We start from the raw sequence: 17,375 nt of genomic DNA on the forward strand, positions 1-17,375 counted from the left end.
GTGGAAAAACTGTTATTAACCAGCAGATTTGGGGTTAATCTGCAGATGAAGGCTATGTGCCCACGCTGCGGATTTTGCGCGGATTTTGCCTCGGATTTGCCGCGGATTTCCCGAAAATCTGCAGCAGCGGCACTTCCAAGCCATTTCAATGGCATTTTGGAAATGCTGTGTCCATGCTGCGGATTTTTTCGCTGCGGATTTGCCGCGGATTTTGATCCGGAAAAATCTGCAGCATGTCAATTGTTTGGTGCAGATTTGGTGCGGATTTTTGGTTTTGAATGGGGGAAAAAAAAAAAATCTGCATCAAAATCCGCGGCAAATCCGCGGGTGCGGATTTGCCGCGAAAGTCGCGGATTTTCAGGCAGAAAAATCCGCAGGTACATTCTACCGTGGACACATAGCCTAATAGCATTCTGAACCTGCACATTAACACTAGAACTACTGGACTCGTGACACCTATATAGAAATACATGGTGCAAAGTAGTCAAAATGACTACCTCATTAGTTCTAGTGTTAAAGGGAACCTGTCACCAGATTTTGGCCTTCTATACTAAAATCTAGCACCTTTAGCAGCGCCAGTGCTGTATTCTATGAAGAAGGGAATTTTGTTACTTACCGTAAATTCCTTTTCTTCTAGCTCTTATTGGGAGACCCAGACGATTGGGGTATAGCTACTGCCCTCCGGAGGCCACACAAAGCACTACACTAAAAAGTGCAAGGCCCCTCCCCTTCTGGCTATACCCCCCCGTGGTGTCACGGGTTCTCCAGTTTTAGTGCCAAAGCAAGAAGGAGGAAAGCCAATAACTGGTTTAAACAAATTAACTCCGAGTAACATCGGAGAACTGAAAAACCGTTCAACATGAACAACATGTGTACCCGCAAACAACAAAAAAATCCCGAAGGACAACAGGGCGGGTGCTGGGTCTCCCAATAAGAGCTAGAAGAAAAGGAATTTACGGTAAGTAACAAAATTCCCTTCTTCTTCAGCGCTCTATTGGGAGACCCAGACGATTGGGACGTCCAAAAGCTGTCCCTGGGTGGGTAAATAAATACCTCATGTTAGAGCTGCAAGACAGCCCTCCCCTACGGGGAAATCACTGCCGCCTGCAGGACTCTTCTACCTAAGCTGGCATCCGCCGAAGCATAGGTATGCACCTGAGAATGTTTGGTGAAAAAAGTGCAGACTCAACCAGGTAGCTGCCTGGCACACCTGTTGAGCCGAAGCCTGGTGTCGTAGTGCCCAGGACGCACCCACGGCTCTGGTTGAATGGGCTTTCAGCCCTGAAAGAACCGGAAGCCCTGCAGAACGGTAGGCTTCCAGAATTGGTTCTGTGATCCATCGAGCCAGGGTGGCTTTAGAAGCCTGCAACCTCTTGCGCGTACCAGCGACAAGGACAAAAAAAGTGCATCGGAACGGCGTATGGGCGCCGTGCGGGAAATGTAGATTCTGAGTGCTCTCACCAGATCTAGCAAACGTAAATCATTCTCATACCGGTGAACCGGATGAGTGCAAAAGTACGGTAAGGAGATATCCTGATTAAGATGAAACGAGGATACGACCTTAGGGAGAAACTCCGGAATGGGGCGCAGCACTACCTTGTCCTGGTGAAACACCAGGAAGGGAGCCTTGGATGACAGAGCTGCCAGCTCAGACGCTCGCCGAAGCGATGTGAACGCAACGAGAAACGCCACCTTCTGTGACAGGCGAGAAAAAGGAACTTCCTTCAGAGGCTCGAAAGGCGGCTTCTGGAGAGCAACTAGAACCCTGTTCAGATCCCATGGATCTAACGGCCGCTTGTACGGGAGTACGATATGACAAACCCCCTGCGGGAACGTGCACACCTTAGAAAGACGTGCTAGACGCTTCTGAAAAAAACACGGATAGTGCTGAGACTTGCCCTTTGAGGGAGTCGAGCGACAAGCCCTTTTCTAACTCCTATTGTAGGAAGGAAAGAAAAGTAGGCAATGCAAATGGCCAGGGAGACACTCCCTGAGTAGAGCACCAGATTAAGAAAATCTTCCACGTTCTGTGGTAGATCTTTAGCAGACGTGGGCTTCCTAGCCTGTCTCATGGTGGCAACGACCCCTTGGGATAATCCTGAAGACGCTAGGATCCAGGACACAAAGGCCACCCAGTCAGGTTCAGGGCCGCAGAATTCCGATGGAGAAAACGGCCCTTGGGACAGTAAGTCTGGTCGGTCTGGTAGTGACCACGGTCGGCCGACCGTGAGATGCCACAGATCCGGGTACCACGATCTCCTCGGCCAGTCTGGTGCGACGAGTATGACGCGGCTGCAATCGGATCTGATTTTTTGCGCAGTACTCTGGGCAAGAGTGCCAGAGGTGGAAACACATATGTGAGCCGGAACTGCGACCAATCTTGCACTAAGGCGTCTGCCGCCAGAGCTCTGTGATCGCGCGATCGTGCCATAAATGCCGGGACCTTGTTGGTGTGCCGAGACGCCATTAGGTCGACGTCCGGCACCCCCCAGCGGCAACAGATTTCCTGAAACACGTCCGAGTGAAGGGACCATTCCCCCGCGTCCATACCCTGGCGACTGAGGAAGTCTGCTTCCCAGAATTCTACGCCCGGGATGTGAACTGCGGATATGGTGGATGCTGTGTCCTCCACCCACATGAGGATTCGCCTGACTTCCTGGAAGGCTTGCTGACTGCGCGTCCCTTCTTGGTGGTTGATGTATGCCACCGCTGTGGAGATGTCCGACTGGATTCGGATCTGCTCTCTTTCTAGCCACTTCTGGAAGGCTAATGGGGTAAGATACCCTGCCCCGATTTCCAGAACATCGATCTGAGGGGTGGACTCCTGCTGAGTCCACGTCCCCTGAGCCATGTGGCGGAGACAAACTGCTCCCCACCCTGACAGACTCGTATCTGTCGTGACCACTGCCCAGGATGGGGGCTATGACAATGAGGTGGGAATAAGCCACTATAGCAGAGAGTCCTCGGCCGTCTGGGAAAGGGAGACTTCCCTGTCCAGGGAGGTTGACTGCCCGTCCCATTGGCGGAGAATGTCCCATTGCCGTTGGCGCAGATGAAACTGCGCAAAGAGAACTGCCTCGATGGCTGCCACCATCTTCCTTAGGAAGTGCATGAGGCGCCTTAAGGGGTGCGACTGGCCTTGAAGGAGAGACTGCACCTCTGTCAGCAGTGAACGCTGCTTGTTCAGCGGAAGCTTCACTCTTGCTGATAGAGTATGAAACTCCATGCCGAGATACGTTAGTGATTGAGTCGGAGACAGATTTGACCTTGCCAAATTGATGATCCACCCGAAAGTCTGGAGAGTCTCCCGCGTAACATTCAGGCTGCGTTGGCATGCCTCGAGGGAGGGTGCTTTGACGAGTAGATCGTCCAAGTACGGGATCACCGGGTGTCCCTGAAAGTGCAAGACTGCTACCACTGCTGCCATGACCTTGGTGAACACCCGTGGGGCTGTCGCCAGACTGAATGGCAGAGCTACGAACTGAAGATGTTCGTCTCCTATCACAAAACGTAGAAAACGTTGGTGCTCCGTAGCAATTGGCACGTGGAGATAGGCATCTTTGATGTCTGTTGAGGCAAGGAAGTCTCCTCGAGACATTGAGGTAATGACGGATCGGAGGGATCCCATCCGGAACCGTCTGGCGTTCGCATGCTCGTTGAGCAGTGTCAGGACCAGAACGGGACGGAAGGAACCGTCCTTTTTTGGAGCCACAAAGAGATTGGAGTACAAACCCTCGCCCTCGTTCCTGAGGGGGGACAGGGATCACCACTCCTTCTGCTCTTAGAGCATCCACCGCCTGCAGCAGGGAAATGGAGTCGGAGGACGAGAACAGAACACTGTCCTGTGCACGTGAGCACAATGTCCGTCACCCACCGGTCTGTGACCTGTGGCAGCTAAATGTCGCCAAAGGCGGGGGAGACTGCCATCAACCGCGGATGCGGAGAGAGAGAGAGAGAGCTGAGAGTCCTGAGGAGACCGCCTTGGTAGCGGTTCCTCCGACTGCCTTCCTTGGGCGTGATTGAGCCCGGCCGGAATCTGAGCCCGTCTGAGGTTTTGTAGCCCTTTTGCACGAGGACAATTGGGACCTGCCGGAGCTTGGGAAGGACCGAAACCTCGACTGTACTTTTAGGACAGTATTAACAGGGTAAGTCGCAGTGCAGACATTGCGGGGTTACGGACGCCTCTGCGGTACAGATGTCCCTGTGCTCAAGGCCAGCTGCGCAAGAACAGCTGAAAAGGTTAGGTTGCCTATACGGCTGTGGATGCCGGAGCAACCGACACGCCGATAGCTTCCTAGACAGATTTCAACCAGAGTCCATCTGTCTGTGACTGGCATCTTTAAGTGAAGCCCCATCTCCAGTGCAACTATGGCTCTAGATGCAAGCCTGGAGATTGGAGAATCCACCTTTGGACCCTGGGTCCAGCGCTGACCACGTCAGGGGAAAAGGGATAACGTGTATCCTAAAAACGTTTGGAGAAGACGCTTATCTGGTAAGCGTGGTGTTCCTGGACTGCTTCTCTGAAGTCAGCGTGGCCAGAAAAATACTCAATATCTGTGTGAGATACTGAAAAGGGACTTCTCCTGTTCGTCTCCTATCTCCACTGGGGGAGCTGAGGGAGAAAGATCCAACTTTCCATAGATGGACGGTATAGGACATTCCGTATGGCGTTACCACCCGGTGTATCCGGATCGATAGCGATGTCAGTATCAAAGCCCTGAAGAGCTGCCTTTTGGTCAAGTAGATTGCCCATGGCCTGTCTGGACTGCAAGTCTCTATATTATGACTACTCCGTCCCTGTCCATGGACAGGGTTGACAGGTGGTTTCTTTGGCCACAACTAGTAGAGACCCCGGCAGACGAAGTGCTAGAGACCCCGGCAGACGACGTGCTACAGGGGAGCATGCACACAATGGGACGGTGTCATGAACAGCATCCCATGTAGTAAAAACAGCACTGAAAATCTGTGTTGCTTTTTTGCCACTGCCGACTAGCCATCTAGAAGTATATAGCCAAGATTGGTGACCGTACAGTGCAATGTATAGCATACAGGCATAAAGTACAAATGACCACTGCAGCACAAGCAATACAAGCAGCATAGAAGCCTGTGCCCTGGCACCCCTGCTCTTCTGCTGCTGTATACTAGTCATCTAGGGGAATATAGCCCAGAAGAGTGACCCTACAGTGCAATGTATAGCATACAAGCACAAGTACAAATGAACACTGCAGCACATGCAATACAAGCAGCATAGAAGCCTGTGCCCTGGCACCCCAGCTCTTCTGCTGCTGTAGACTAGTCATCTCGGGGAATATGGCCCAGAAGAGTGACCATACAGTGCAATGTATAGCATACAAGCACAAGTACAAATGCACACTGCAGCCCATGCAATACAAGCAGCATAGAAAAAAACCTGTGCCCCAGCACCCTTGGTTTTCTGCTGCTGTAGTCTAGCCATTCCAGGAGAATATAGCTAAGACTAGCGACTGTACAGTGCAATGTATAGCACATAAGCATAAACACAAATGAACACCTCAGTCGTGCAATACAAGCAGCCTAGAAAGCCTGTGCCTTAGCACACCTGCTTTCCTGCTGCTGATGTGTCGCTCCCCAAGCGGGCATATAGCGACCTATGCAGTTAAAAACAACACATGTACACACTGCAGTTATATGTGGTCAGCACTATGTGTGCCGCTTACCGCCCGCCTATAAGCGGGTGTATGATCGCCACCGTCCTGCCTGGTTGCTGAAAGTCCGAGCTCGGACTGCAGTAATGGCTGCCGGCTTCTTCCCCAGCTCATGTGAGGAGGGGCGGGCCGTGGGCGTGCCCCAAGGCAGAGCGGGAATCCGGCGTCCGACAGTGTGCAGTGAGAGGGCTGGAGCATGTAAAAAGGCTCCAGCCCTCGGCGCTGCTGATTGCTCAGCGCTTGTCCCCTTCCCTGAGTGACAGGGAGGGGGCGGGAACGAAGCGGCACTAGGCCGCAGAAGCCGGGGACTGGAGTTATAAGCGCCGGCGCCGTAAAAGCGCGGTCGGCGCCCAGTCCCCGGCGAACTACAAGTCCCAGCCGCGCCGCCGCTCCCGGAGCGTCCGGCGCGGTAGTTCCCAAAACACAAAGTCACTCAGCAAGGCTGCAGTGACTGTAACCCTTTACTGTCCCCGGCGCACTAGCACACCCAGCAAGTCTGGAGTGTGCTGTGCCTGTGTGTACGGGGACACAGAGTACCTGTAATGGTGCAGGGCCATGTCCCTGAACGGTACTCCAGCTCCGTATCCAGCAGGTTCAAATGGGTCTGTGGATGGAGCCCGGCGTCAGAGCTTTGAGGCCGGCAGGATCCCACTTCCTCAGAGCCCCTCAGGGGGATGTGGAAGGAAAACAGCATGTGGGCTCCAGCCTCCGTACCAGCAATAGGTACCTCAACCTTACAACACCATCAACGGGTGAGAAGGGAGCATGCTGGGGGCCCTATATGGGCCCTCTTTTCTTCCATCCGAAATAGTCAGCAGCTACTGCTGACTAAAATCTGTGGAGCTATGCGTGGATGTCTGACCTCCTTCGCACAAAGCTTGAAAACTGGAGAACCCGTGACACCACGGGGGGGTATAGCCAGAAGGGGAGGGGCCTTGCACTTTTTAGTGTAGTGCTTTGTGTGGCCTCCGGAGGGCAGTAGCTATACCCCAATCGTCTGGGTCTCCCAATAGAGCGCTGAAGAAAGTGCACGTTACCCCGACATCCCCTGTAGATCCCAAAATACCTTTATATAATCTCCCACCCTGTATGTAAATTGTCCGGTCCGATGGGCATCCAAATCTGCGCCTCCTGTCCCTTCTTTCGCCCTCCTCCTGTGCCGATTGACCTGAATGATGCCTCGGGCATCATACACGTAGGTGTGCAAAATCTCCATATTCCCGGCTCGCGCAAGCGCACCTTGCTCTGTGGAGCTGAAAACAGATGCGCCTGCGCAAACTGGTGGGTTCTCTGTGCAGGCGCGAGATTTTGCCCAGCGATGTGAATAAAACGGGTGACGTCATCCACATTGCCGGGCAACATCTTGCGCCTGCGCAGAAAATTCACCAGTTTGCGCAGGTGTACCTATGTTTTCAGCTCCGCCTACAACAGCACAGAGCGAAGTGCGCCTGCGCGAGCCAGGAATATGGAGATTTTGCCTCCCTACGTGGATGGTGCCTGAGGCGTCAGCCATGTCAATCAGCACAGGAGGAGGGCGAAAGGAGGGACAGGAAGCGCAGATTAGGACACCCATCGGACCAGGCAATTTACATACAAGGTGGGAGATTTTCTAAAGGTATTTTGGGGTCTACAGGGAAGTTAGGGGGTAACGTGCACCTGTATAGAATGCAGCACAAGACTGCTTAAGGTGATAATTTTAGTTTAGAAGGCCAAAATTTGGTGACAGGTACCCTTTAAACTCGAGAGGAAATGAACTGTAATCCTCCCGGCATCGTTGGGGTTTCAGTCGTAGAGGCAGTGCTGGGGTGGGTTCAGTCACGGCCCCTGTGTATGAAGAGCAGCAGCTGTAACTGCGCCCCCTGCACTAACTGACAGCAGATTCTTATGCTGAGCGGCTGTCAGTCAGTGTGGGAGGGGAAATTACAGCCGCCACTATCCATACACAAAGCAGTGACTGAACCCACACCGGCACCGCCTCCATGACTGACGCTGGAACGCTGCTGGGAGGATTTAAGTTAATTTCCTCTGTCCCCCCGGCAGCAGGGTTTAATGTGCAGGCGCCGGGCAAGTTCAGAATGCTAATAACCTGCAGATTAACCCAATATCTGCAGGTTAATAGCGTTTTTCCAAGTAACAGGTTCCCATTAAAGGGGTTATCCTCCTTTTTAATAGGTCCAAAGAGATGGAAAAAAAACAACTGATACTCCCCCTCCATATGTCAAGGAAGGAATTTTGGGTGAAGACTGCTAATGGAGTCTTCGTTTAGGATCCAGAGACGGTGCCCCATTAATGCTGTATACCAGTGCCGATATATTAATGTATGTATCAGACAATGAATACACAGACACCCTTTCTGCTTGAGTCAGCGTCATCAACTAACTGTATTGAAAGAAACTTAATTATTACAGAAGGCACCTTCGGCCTTGAAAATGATACATAGAGTTTATGGGAGTGTCACTCCCTTATTTCTCCCAGGATATTGTACAATACATCTGTTCATTAAAACATTCTTTCTGTGTGGACACTATTGATAAGAGTTTGTAGCTTCACATTTTGGCTTCATTATCTTTGGTTAACCCCTTCATGACTATACAACTTTAAATTATACTATAGGTCTGTGCAATTGCTACATAGACAGACAGATAACTATGCAATTACATCTATATTTTGATTATTTATATACACAGATATTCTTATTACGTTTGAACAAACAAGCTATAGCTCAGTGCCACCTCCACACATATGGTCAGCATTTTATCCCTAGTCAATCTGTTAAGATCAACCTCCAACGTGAGTGCTGCAGCCAGTGTGTGTTAATCGCCTGCAGCGTTCACATTTTTTTTTTCTGAGTGCAAGAAAGATTGGCTGCAGTGCTCATAAAACACCCCTTACAGATGTCAATTCGGCAGATGGAGGGTCCATTCTGGCTGATTATGGAGGGGCGGCACCAGTCCAAGTGAGTATCAAGTAAGTTTTTAATCTACCTGGAGCCATTAAAAAAATAAAAAGGTTGTCTATTAACGACAACCCTTTTAAAGGGAACCTGTCACCAGTTTTTTCACTATTAAAACAAAAGTATCACCTTCTGGAGCTCCCGGGCTGCATTCTATGAAGGTGCACCTTGTTGCTGGCCCCCCTTGCAGACCCCAAAAAGAACTTTATAAAATCTCACCGTTTCCTATGCAAATGACTTGTGTTGGCCAAATGGGCGGGCTCTATTTCGGCTCCTGTCCCCACTCCTGCCGCTGTTCGCCGTCCTCCTGTCATGATTGACGTGGATGACGCCGCCGCCATCATCCATGCTGCTGGCGAAGTCTCGCGCAGGCGCAGTTCGCTGTGCCCCTATCGTAGGCCTAAGCAGAAAACAGTTTCCCGCGCGCCGGTGATGTATATGCGGAAGCGCGAGATTATGGACGGGTACGAGGATGACGCTGGTGAAGTCATGCACAGCGGCGCACAATCTCGCGCCTACGCAAATACATCACCGGCGCGCGCGAGGGAAACAGTTTTCTGCTCAGGTCCGAGATAGGGGCAAAGCGAACTGCACCTGCGCGAGACTTCACCAGCAGCGTGGATGATGATGATGGCAATGGCGTCATCCATGTCAATCATGACAGGAGGACGGCGAACAGCGGCAGAAGGGGGGACAGGAGTCGAAATAGAGCCCGCCCATCTGGACAACACATGTCATTTGCAAAGGAAACAGTGAGATTTTATAAAGTTCTTTTTGGGGTCTGCAAGGGGGGGGGGGGTCAGCAACAAGGTACACCTTCCTAGAATGCAGCCCAGGAGCTGCAGGAGGTGACACTTTTGTTTTGATAGTTAAAAAACTGGTGACAGGTTCCCTTTAACGGAGTAGGGCTTTATTTACATTCACATTATGGCTTCTCTGTATTAAGGGAGCCACAACACTTTCCTTGATGGCTTGTACGCCGGATACCGCTAGCCCTTACTGTATTCAATGGGGTCCACTGCGATTTCTGACAATTCATGGGAAGAACAGCACGGGTTGTGATGCTATCCTCATCATTAAATCTACTGAAGGAGGCTTCGAAGCCCCAAATTTATACAATGTAATCAGCAATAGTGCAAAAAAAAAAAAAAAAAACCCAAACAAGTGTGGGTAGGAAATTAGAAACTTACTTTTGCAAAACGGATCGCAAAAAGCTTCTTGTACTTAAGGTCCATTAGTAAACTGCTCATAAAAAGCTGGTGGTAGCAATTCCGTGCACCTACGAAGAACCGGAAAAATCGTCATGGGCTGCGCAAGAACAAATGGAAACGCCGATTACGTTTTCTGGTGTACGTCTCCGAAAACTACTGGTACCTTTCCAGAGGATGGAATCACACAGCATCAGCTTGTCGACTAAGGAGGAGTTTTCACCATCTGGACCTTCTTGTAAACCGACCTGACACAGAATTCGCCTTAATCCATCTGAAAAAGTAAAGAAGAAAAGCGTCAACACCGAGTGTTAGAACATACTGGAATATCTTTTTGGCTGGGTGAAATTGGGCATATTCACATGTATTAATTTAGTGTACTTTTCTGCCCTTGGCAGGACCGAATATTTTTTTATGTTGCTGCAATTTGTACAAAAATATATTTAAAAACAAACTTGCACATTTATACACATAGTGTCTTGTAGACTCTGACCAGCTTCCCTGCCTCTGCTGAAAAAAAGCCTCCCCAAAGCAGGATGCTGCCTCCACCATGTAGGATGGTGTGGATGGTGTTTTCAGGGTGATATGCAGTGTTAAGTTTTCCACCATACAAAGTGTTTTGTATCTGGCCCAAACTTCTACTTTGGTCTCATCTGACCAGAGCCCCTTCTGCAGCACGGTGGCTCAGTGGTTAGCACTGCAGCCTTGCAGCGCTGGGGTCCTGGTCCCACTCCGGACAACATCTGCAAGGAGTTTGTATGTTCTCCCGTGTTTGCATGGGTTTCCTCCGGGTACTCCGGTTTCCTCCCACACTCCAAAAAACATACTGATGGGGAATTTAGATCGTGAGCCCCAATGGGGACAGTGTTGCCAATGTATGTAAAGCGCTGTGGAATTAATAGCGCTATATAAGTGAATAAATATTATTATTCTACATGCTACTTGTGTCTCCTACATAGCTTTTAACCCTAGAACGCGCAACCATAAAAATATACCATAGAAAACAAGTAACCTAGCAGGCTTGCGAGGCCCCAGGTATGCGTTCTATCACAAATACTTTTCCAATGCACTGTACACACACACACATTCTAATTTACCAATACAAATATTAATTTATGACACATGACTCAAATATAGCGCCCTACTACACTCGGATCAATATCTGATACGTCTCTACAATTTTTGCACAAACCACTCAGTCTGCAAAAAAAAACCAAAACAGACTTCTAAACCATCCAATAGACCATCATAGGTACAAATGCAAATTTGTGAAAAACAAGGATAGCAGCCGTACGCGAAAAACTGACGTGTGCATGAGCCCTAAAGGACAGTATGGCATATTTGTAATAAAGAAAAAAAAACAACAAAATATTGTTTCTTTACCTGAATAACCAATTACTTGACCCAGCCAGCCAAGGATTCTTAGTCCACATGTCTGGTGGGCAACAATAGCTGAATGCATGACTTGGACCTTAAGAGGTTTGGTCTGACGGCTGGTGTTTCTCTATTAAAAAAAGGAAAAAAAAAAAAGACAAAAATGGGTCAGAAAAATATTAAACAAAAGCTTTAATTTTTATTTTACACTTTACCACATTTTACTCCTTAACCCCTTCACGACCGAGGACGTACCGGTACGTCCTAAATCATGAATGGGTAATCACCGCCGGCTGCTGCGGTGAGCTGGTGTGATCCCTGCACGTCTGCTGATTTCAACAGCAGATGTGTGCCTTGTAGGCGCAGGTGGATCCATGATCCACTCGCTCCTGTTAACCCCTTAGATCGCGCTGTCAAAATGTGAAAGTGTGATGTAAATTGCCACGACGGGGAAATCGCCTTTCCCCGCCGCCATGACGTGATCACGGGGAGCAGATGGTTGCAATGGTAGCGACAGGTCATGTGATGACTCCTGTTGCTATTAGGATGTAGTTCCTGTTACAGCTGGCAGAGCAGCAGCTCAAACACGAACATAGGAATTCTGCTGATCAGAGCTGTGCAGCTCAGATCAACAGAAATGAACGAGTGATCAGACTGCTGATCCATATGGTCCCCTAGGGGACTAGTAAAACAAAACAAAAAAAATGTAAGTGTTCAAATCACCCCCATTTGCCCCATTGAAAATTAAAAGGTTAAAAAAAATTAAAAATATACACATATTTGGTATTGCCATGTTCAGAAATGCCCGATCTATTAAAATATAAAATCAATTAATCTGATCAGTAATCGGGTGTAGCGACAAAAAAAATTCCAAATGTAAAAGTTACGTTTTTTTGGTTGTCGCAAAACCTGTGCAAAATGCAATAACAGGCGATCAAAATGTAGTATTTGCCAAAAATGGTACCATTAAAAACGTCAGCTCGATAGGCAAAAAGAAGGGAATTTTGTTTACTTACCGTAAATTCCTTTTCTTCTAGCTCCAATTGGGAGACTCAGACAATTGGGGTGTATAGCTATGCCTCCGGAGGCCACACAAAGTATTACACTAAAAGTGTAAAGCCCCTCCCCTTCTGCCTATACACCCCCCGTGCTCCCACGGGCTCCTCAGTTTTGGTGCAAAAGCAAGAAGGAGGAAAAAAATATAAACTGGTTTAAAGTAAATTCAATCCGAAGGAATATCGGAGAACTGAAACCATTCAACATGAACAACATGTGTACACAAAAAAACAGGGGCGGGAGCTGGGTCTCCCAATTGGAGCTAGAAGAAAAGGAATTTACGGTAAGTAAACAAAATTCCCTTCTTCTTTGTCGCTCCATTGGGAGACCCAGACAATTGGGACGTCCAAAAGCAGTCCCTGGGTGGGTAAATAATACCTCATAATAGAGCCGTAACGGCTCCGTCCTACAGGTGGGCAACCGCCGCCTGAAGGACTTGCCTACCTAGGCTGGCATCTGCCGAAGCATAGGTATGCACCTGATAGTGTTTCGTGAAAGTGTGCAGGCTCGACCAGGTAGCTGCCTGACACACCTGCTGAGCCGTAGCCTGGTGTCGCAAGGCCCAGGACGCTCCCACGGCCCTGGTAGAATGGGCCTTCAGCCCTGAGGGAACCGGAAGCCCCGAGGAACGATAAGCTTCGAGAATTGGTTCCTTGATCCACCGAGCCAGGGTTGATTTGGAAGCTTGTGTCCCTTTACGCTGGCCAGCGACAAGGACAAAGAGTGCATCCGAGCGGCGCAGGGGCGCCGTACGAGAAATGTAGACTCTGAGTGCTCTCACCAGATCTAACAAGTGCAAATCCTTTTCACACTGGTGAACTGGATGAGGGCAAAAAGAAGGTAAGGAGATATCCTGATTGAGATGAAAGGGGGATACCACCTTAGGGAGGAATTCCGGAACCGGACGCAGAACCACCTTGTCCTGGTGAAACACCAGGAAAGGAGCTTTGCAAGACAACGCTGCTAGCTCAGACACTCTCCGAAGTGAAGTGACTGCTACTAGGAAAACCACTTTCTGCGAAAGGCGTGCGAGAGAAATATCCCTCATTGGCTCGAACGGTGGTTTCTGAAGAACCATCAGCACCCTGTTCAGATCCCAGGGTTCTAACGGACGCTTGTAAGGAGGGACGATGTGACAAACCCCTTGCAGGAATGTGCGTACCTGTGGAAGTCTGGCCAGGCGCTTCTGAAAAAACACAGAGAGCGCAGAGACTTGTCCCTTAAGGGAGCCGAGCGACAAACCCTTTTCCAATCCGGATTGAAGAAAGGACAGAAAAGTGGGCAAGGCAAATGGCCAGGGAGAAAAACCCTGAGCAGAGCACCACGACAGGAATATTTTCCACGTCCTGTGGTAGATCTTGGCGGACGTTGGTTTCCTAGCCTGTCTCATAGTGGCAATGACATCTTGAGATAATCCTGAAGACGCTAAGATCCAGGACTCAATGGCCACACAGTCAGGTTGAGGGCCGCAGAATTCAGATGGAAAAACGGCCCTTGAGACAGCAAGTCTGGTCGGTCTGGTAGTGCCCACGGTTGGCCGACCGTGAGATGCCACAGATCCGGGTACCATGACCTCCTCGGCCAGTCTGGAGCGACGAGGATGGCGCGGCGGCAGTCGGCCCTGATCTTGCGTAACACTCTGGGCAACAGTGCCAGAGGAGGAAACACATAAGGGAGTTGAAACTGCGACCAATCCTGAACTAAGGCGTCTGCCGCCAGAGCTCTGTGATCGTGAAAACGTGCCATGAATGCCGTGACCTTGTTGTTGTGCCGGGACGCCATTAGGTTGACGTCCGGCATCCCCCAGCGGCAACAGATCTCCTGAAACACATCCGGGTGAAGGGACCATTCCCCTGCGTCCATGCCCTGGCGACTGAGAAAGTCTGCTTCCCAGTTTTCTACGCCCGGGATGTGAACTGCGGAGATGGTGGAGGCCGTGGCTTCCACCCACATCAAAATCCGCCGGACTTCCTGGAAGGCTTGCCGACTGCGTGTTCCACCTTGGTGGTTGATGTAAGCCACCGCTGTGGAGTTGTCCGACTGAATTCGGATCCGCTTGCCTTCCAGCCACTGCTGGAACGCTTTTAGGGCAAGATACACTGCCCTGATCTCCAGAACATTGATCTGAAGTGAGGACTCTTGCTGAGTCCACGTACCCTGAGCCCTGTGGTGGAGGAAGACTGCTCCGCACCCTGACAGACTCGCGTCCGTCGTGACCACCGCCCAGGATGGGGGTAGGAAGGATTTCCCCTTCGATAATGAAGTGGGAAGAAGCCACCACCGAAGGGAAGCTTTGGTTGCCTGAGAGAGGGAGACGTTCCTGTCTAGGGACGTCGGCTTCCTGTCCCATTTTCGTAGGATGTCCCATTGAAGAGGACGCAGGTGAAACTGCGCAAAAGGGACTGCCTCCATTGCTGCCACCATCTTCCCCAGGAAGTGCATGAGGCGCCTCAAGGGGTGTGACTGACCTTGAAGGAGAGATTGCAACCCTGTCTGCAGTGACCGCTGTTTGTTCAGCGGAAGCTTCACTATCGCTGAGAGAGTATGAAACTCCATGCCAAGATATGTCAGCGATTGGACCGGTGTCAGATTTGACTTTGGAAAATTGATGATCCACCCGAAACTCTGGAGAGTCTCCAGAGTAACGTTGAGGCTGTGTTGGCATGCCTCTTGAGAGGGTGCCTTGACCAGCAGATCGTCTAAGTAAGGTATCACCGAGTGACCCTGAGAGTGGAGGACCGCAACTACTGTAGCCATGACCTTGGTGAAAACCCTTGGGGCTGTCGCCAGGCCGAACGGCAGTGCCGCGAACTGAAGGTGTTCGTCTCCCATGGCGAAGCGCAGGAAGCGCTGATGCTCTGGAGCAATCGGTACGTGGAGATAAGCATCTTTGATATCGATCGATGCAAGGAAATCTCCTTGGGACATTGAGGCGATGACGGAGCGGAGGGATTCCATCCGGAACCGCCTGGTCTTTACGTGTTTGTTGAGCAGTTTTAGGTCCAGAACAGGACGGAAAGATCCGTCCTTCTTTGGAACCACAAACAGGTTGGAGTAAAAACCGTGACCCTGTTGCTGAAGAGGAACCGGGACCACCACTGCTTCTGCCTTCAGAGTGCCCACCGCCTGCAGAAGAGCATCAGCTCGCTCGGGAGGCGGAGATGTTCTGAAGAATCGAGTCGGAGGACGAGAGCTGAACTCTATCCTGTAACCGTGAGACAAAATGTCTCTCACCCAACGGTCTTTTACTTGTGGCAGCCAGGTGTCGCAAAAGCGGGAGAGCCTGCCACCGACCGAGGATGCGGTGTGAGGAGGCCGTAAGTCATGAGGAAGTCGCCTTGGTAGCGGCACCTCCGGCGGTCTTTTTAGGGCGTGACTTAGACCGCCATGAATCGGAGTTCCTCTGATCCTTCTGGGGCCTTTTGGACGAGGAGAATTGGGACCTGCCCGCACCCCGAAAGGACCGAAACCTCGACTGTCCCCTCCTCTGTTGGGATGTGTTTGGTTTGGCCTGGGGTAAGGATGTTTCCTTTCCCTTGGATTGTTTGATGATTTCATCCAATCTCTCACCAAACAAACGGTCGCCAGAAAATGGCAAACTGGTTAAGCACTTTTTGGAAGCAGAATCTGCCTTCCATTCCCGTAGCCACAAGGCCCTGCGTATTGCCACCGAATTGGCGGATGCTACCGCCGTACGGCTCGCAGAGTCCAGGACAGCATTAATAGCGTAGGACGCAAATGCCGACGTTTGAGAGGTTATGGACGCCACCTGCGGCGCAGACGTACGTGTGAGTGCGTCAATTTGCGCTTGACCCGCAGAGATAGCTTGGAGTGCCCATACGGCTGCGAATGCTGGAGCAAAAGACGCGCCGATAGCTTCATAGATGGATTTCAACCAGAGCTCCATCTGTCTGTCAGTGGCATCCTTGAGTGAAGCCCCATCTTCAACTGCAACTATGGATCTAGCCGCCAGTCTGGAGATTGGAGGATCCACCTTGGGACACTGAGTCCAGCCCTTGACCACGTCAGGGGGGAAGGGATAACGTGTATCCTTAAGGCGCTTGGAAAAACGCTTATCTGGACAAGCTCGGTGTTTCTGGACTGCCTCTCTGAAGTCAGAGTGGTCCAGAAACATACTCGTTGTACGCTTGGGAAACCTGAAACGGAATTTCTCCTGCTGAGAAGCTGACTCCTCTACTGGAGGAGCTGAGGGAGAAATATCCAACATTTGATTGATGGACGCGATAAGATCATTCACTATGGCGTCCCCATCAGGAGTATCAAGGTTGAGAGCGGCCTCAGGATCAGAATCCTGATCAGCTACCTCCGCTTCATCATACAGAGAGTCCTCCCGCTGAGACCCTGAACAATGTGATGATGTCGAGGGAAATTCCCAGCGAGCTCGCTTAGGCGGTCTGGGGCTGCGGTCCGTGTCAGAGACCTCACCCTGGGATCTATGAGACACCCCGGAAGAACATTGTTGTTCCGAATGAGGGGGACCAGGGAGCAATGATTCCCCAGTGCCCATGGCCTGAGGTACTGGTCTGGACTGCAAAGCTTCTAATATCTTAGCCATAGTCTCAGAAAGTCTTTCAGTAAAAACTGCAAACTCTGTCCCTGTCACCTGGACAGTGTTAGCAGGTGGTTCCTCCTGGGCCACCCTTAGCAGAGGCTCCGGCTGAGTAAGTGCCACAGGGGCCGAGCATTGCACACAATGAGGGTCAGTGGAACCTGCCGGCAGTATAGCCGTACATGCGGCGCAGGCAGCATAGTAAGCCTGTGCTTTGGCACCCTTGCTTCTTGTGGACGACATGCTGTTGTCTCCTCTGAGCAATCCAGGAGGGTATATAGCCAAAAATCAACCGTGCACCATACAGTGTAAAGTATAGCCTATAATCATATAATCTATAAGTACACTTCTGCACTAGTGGGGCCAGCACCTCAGGTGCTGCTTACCGCCCGCTCAAAGCGGTTGTGTGGTCACCAGAATCCCTGCCTGGGTCTCCCTGAGCTTGTCTCCCCTCTCCAGCGTCAGAAGAGCTGACAGGAATGGCTGCCGGCGTCCTGAGGAGAGGAGGGGGCCGTGGGCGTGCCCTAGAA

General features: G+C 50.7%; 1 protein-coding gene across 2 annotated transcripts in view; it reads right to left on the reverse strand.

The window, feature by feature from the left end:
* Positions 1–17,375, reverse strand: part of UBR2 (ubiquitin protein ligase E3 component n-recognin 2) — a 394,151-nt gene that overhangs the window by 314,785 nt on the left and 61,991 nt on the right. For both annotated transcript variants that reach the window (XM_075339174.1, XM_075339175.1), the window contains exons 8-10: positions 11,229–11,349; positions 10,012–10,119; positions 9,828–9,916 (exon numbers count right to left, since the gene is read on the reverse strand). In XM_075339174.1, coding sequence (XP_075195289.1) covers positions 9,828–9,916; positions 10,012–10,119; positions 11,229–11,349 — 318 coding nt within the window. The remainder of the gene's footprint in view (positions 1–9,827; positions 9,917–10,011; positions 10,120–11,228; positions 11,350–17,375) is intronic.

This window comes from Anomaloglossus baeobatrachus, chromosome 3 (assembly GCF_048569485.1).
Source record: "Anomaloglossus baeobatrachus isolate aAnoBae1 chromosome 3, aAnoBae1.hap1, whole genome shotgun sequence".
Taxonomy (NCBI): Eukaryota; Metazoa; Chordata; class Amphibia; order Anura; family Aromobatidae; genus Anomaloglossus; species Anomaloglossus baeobatrachus.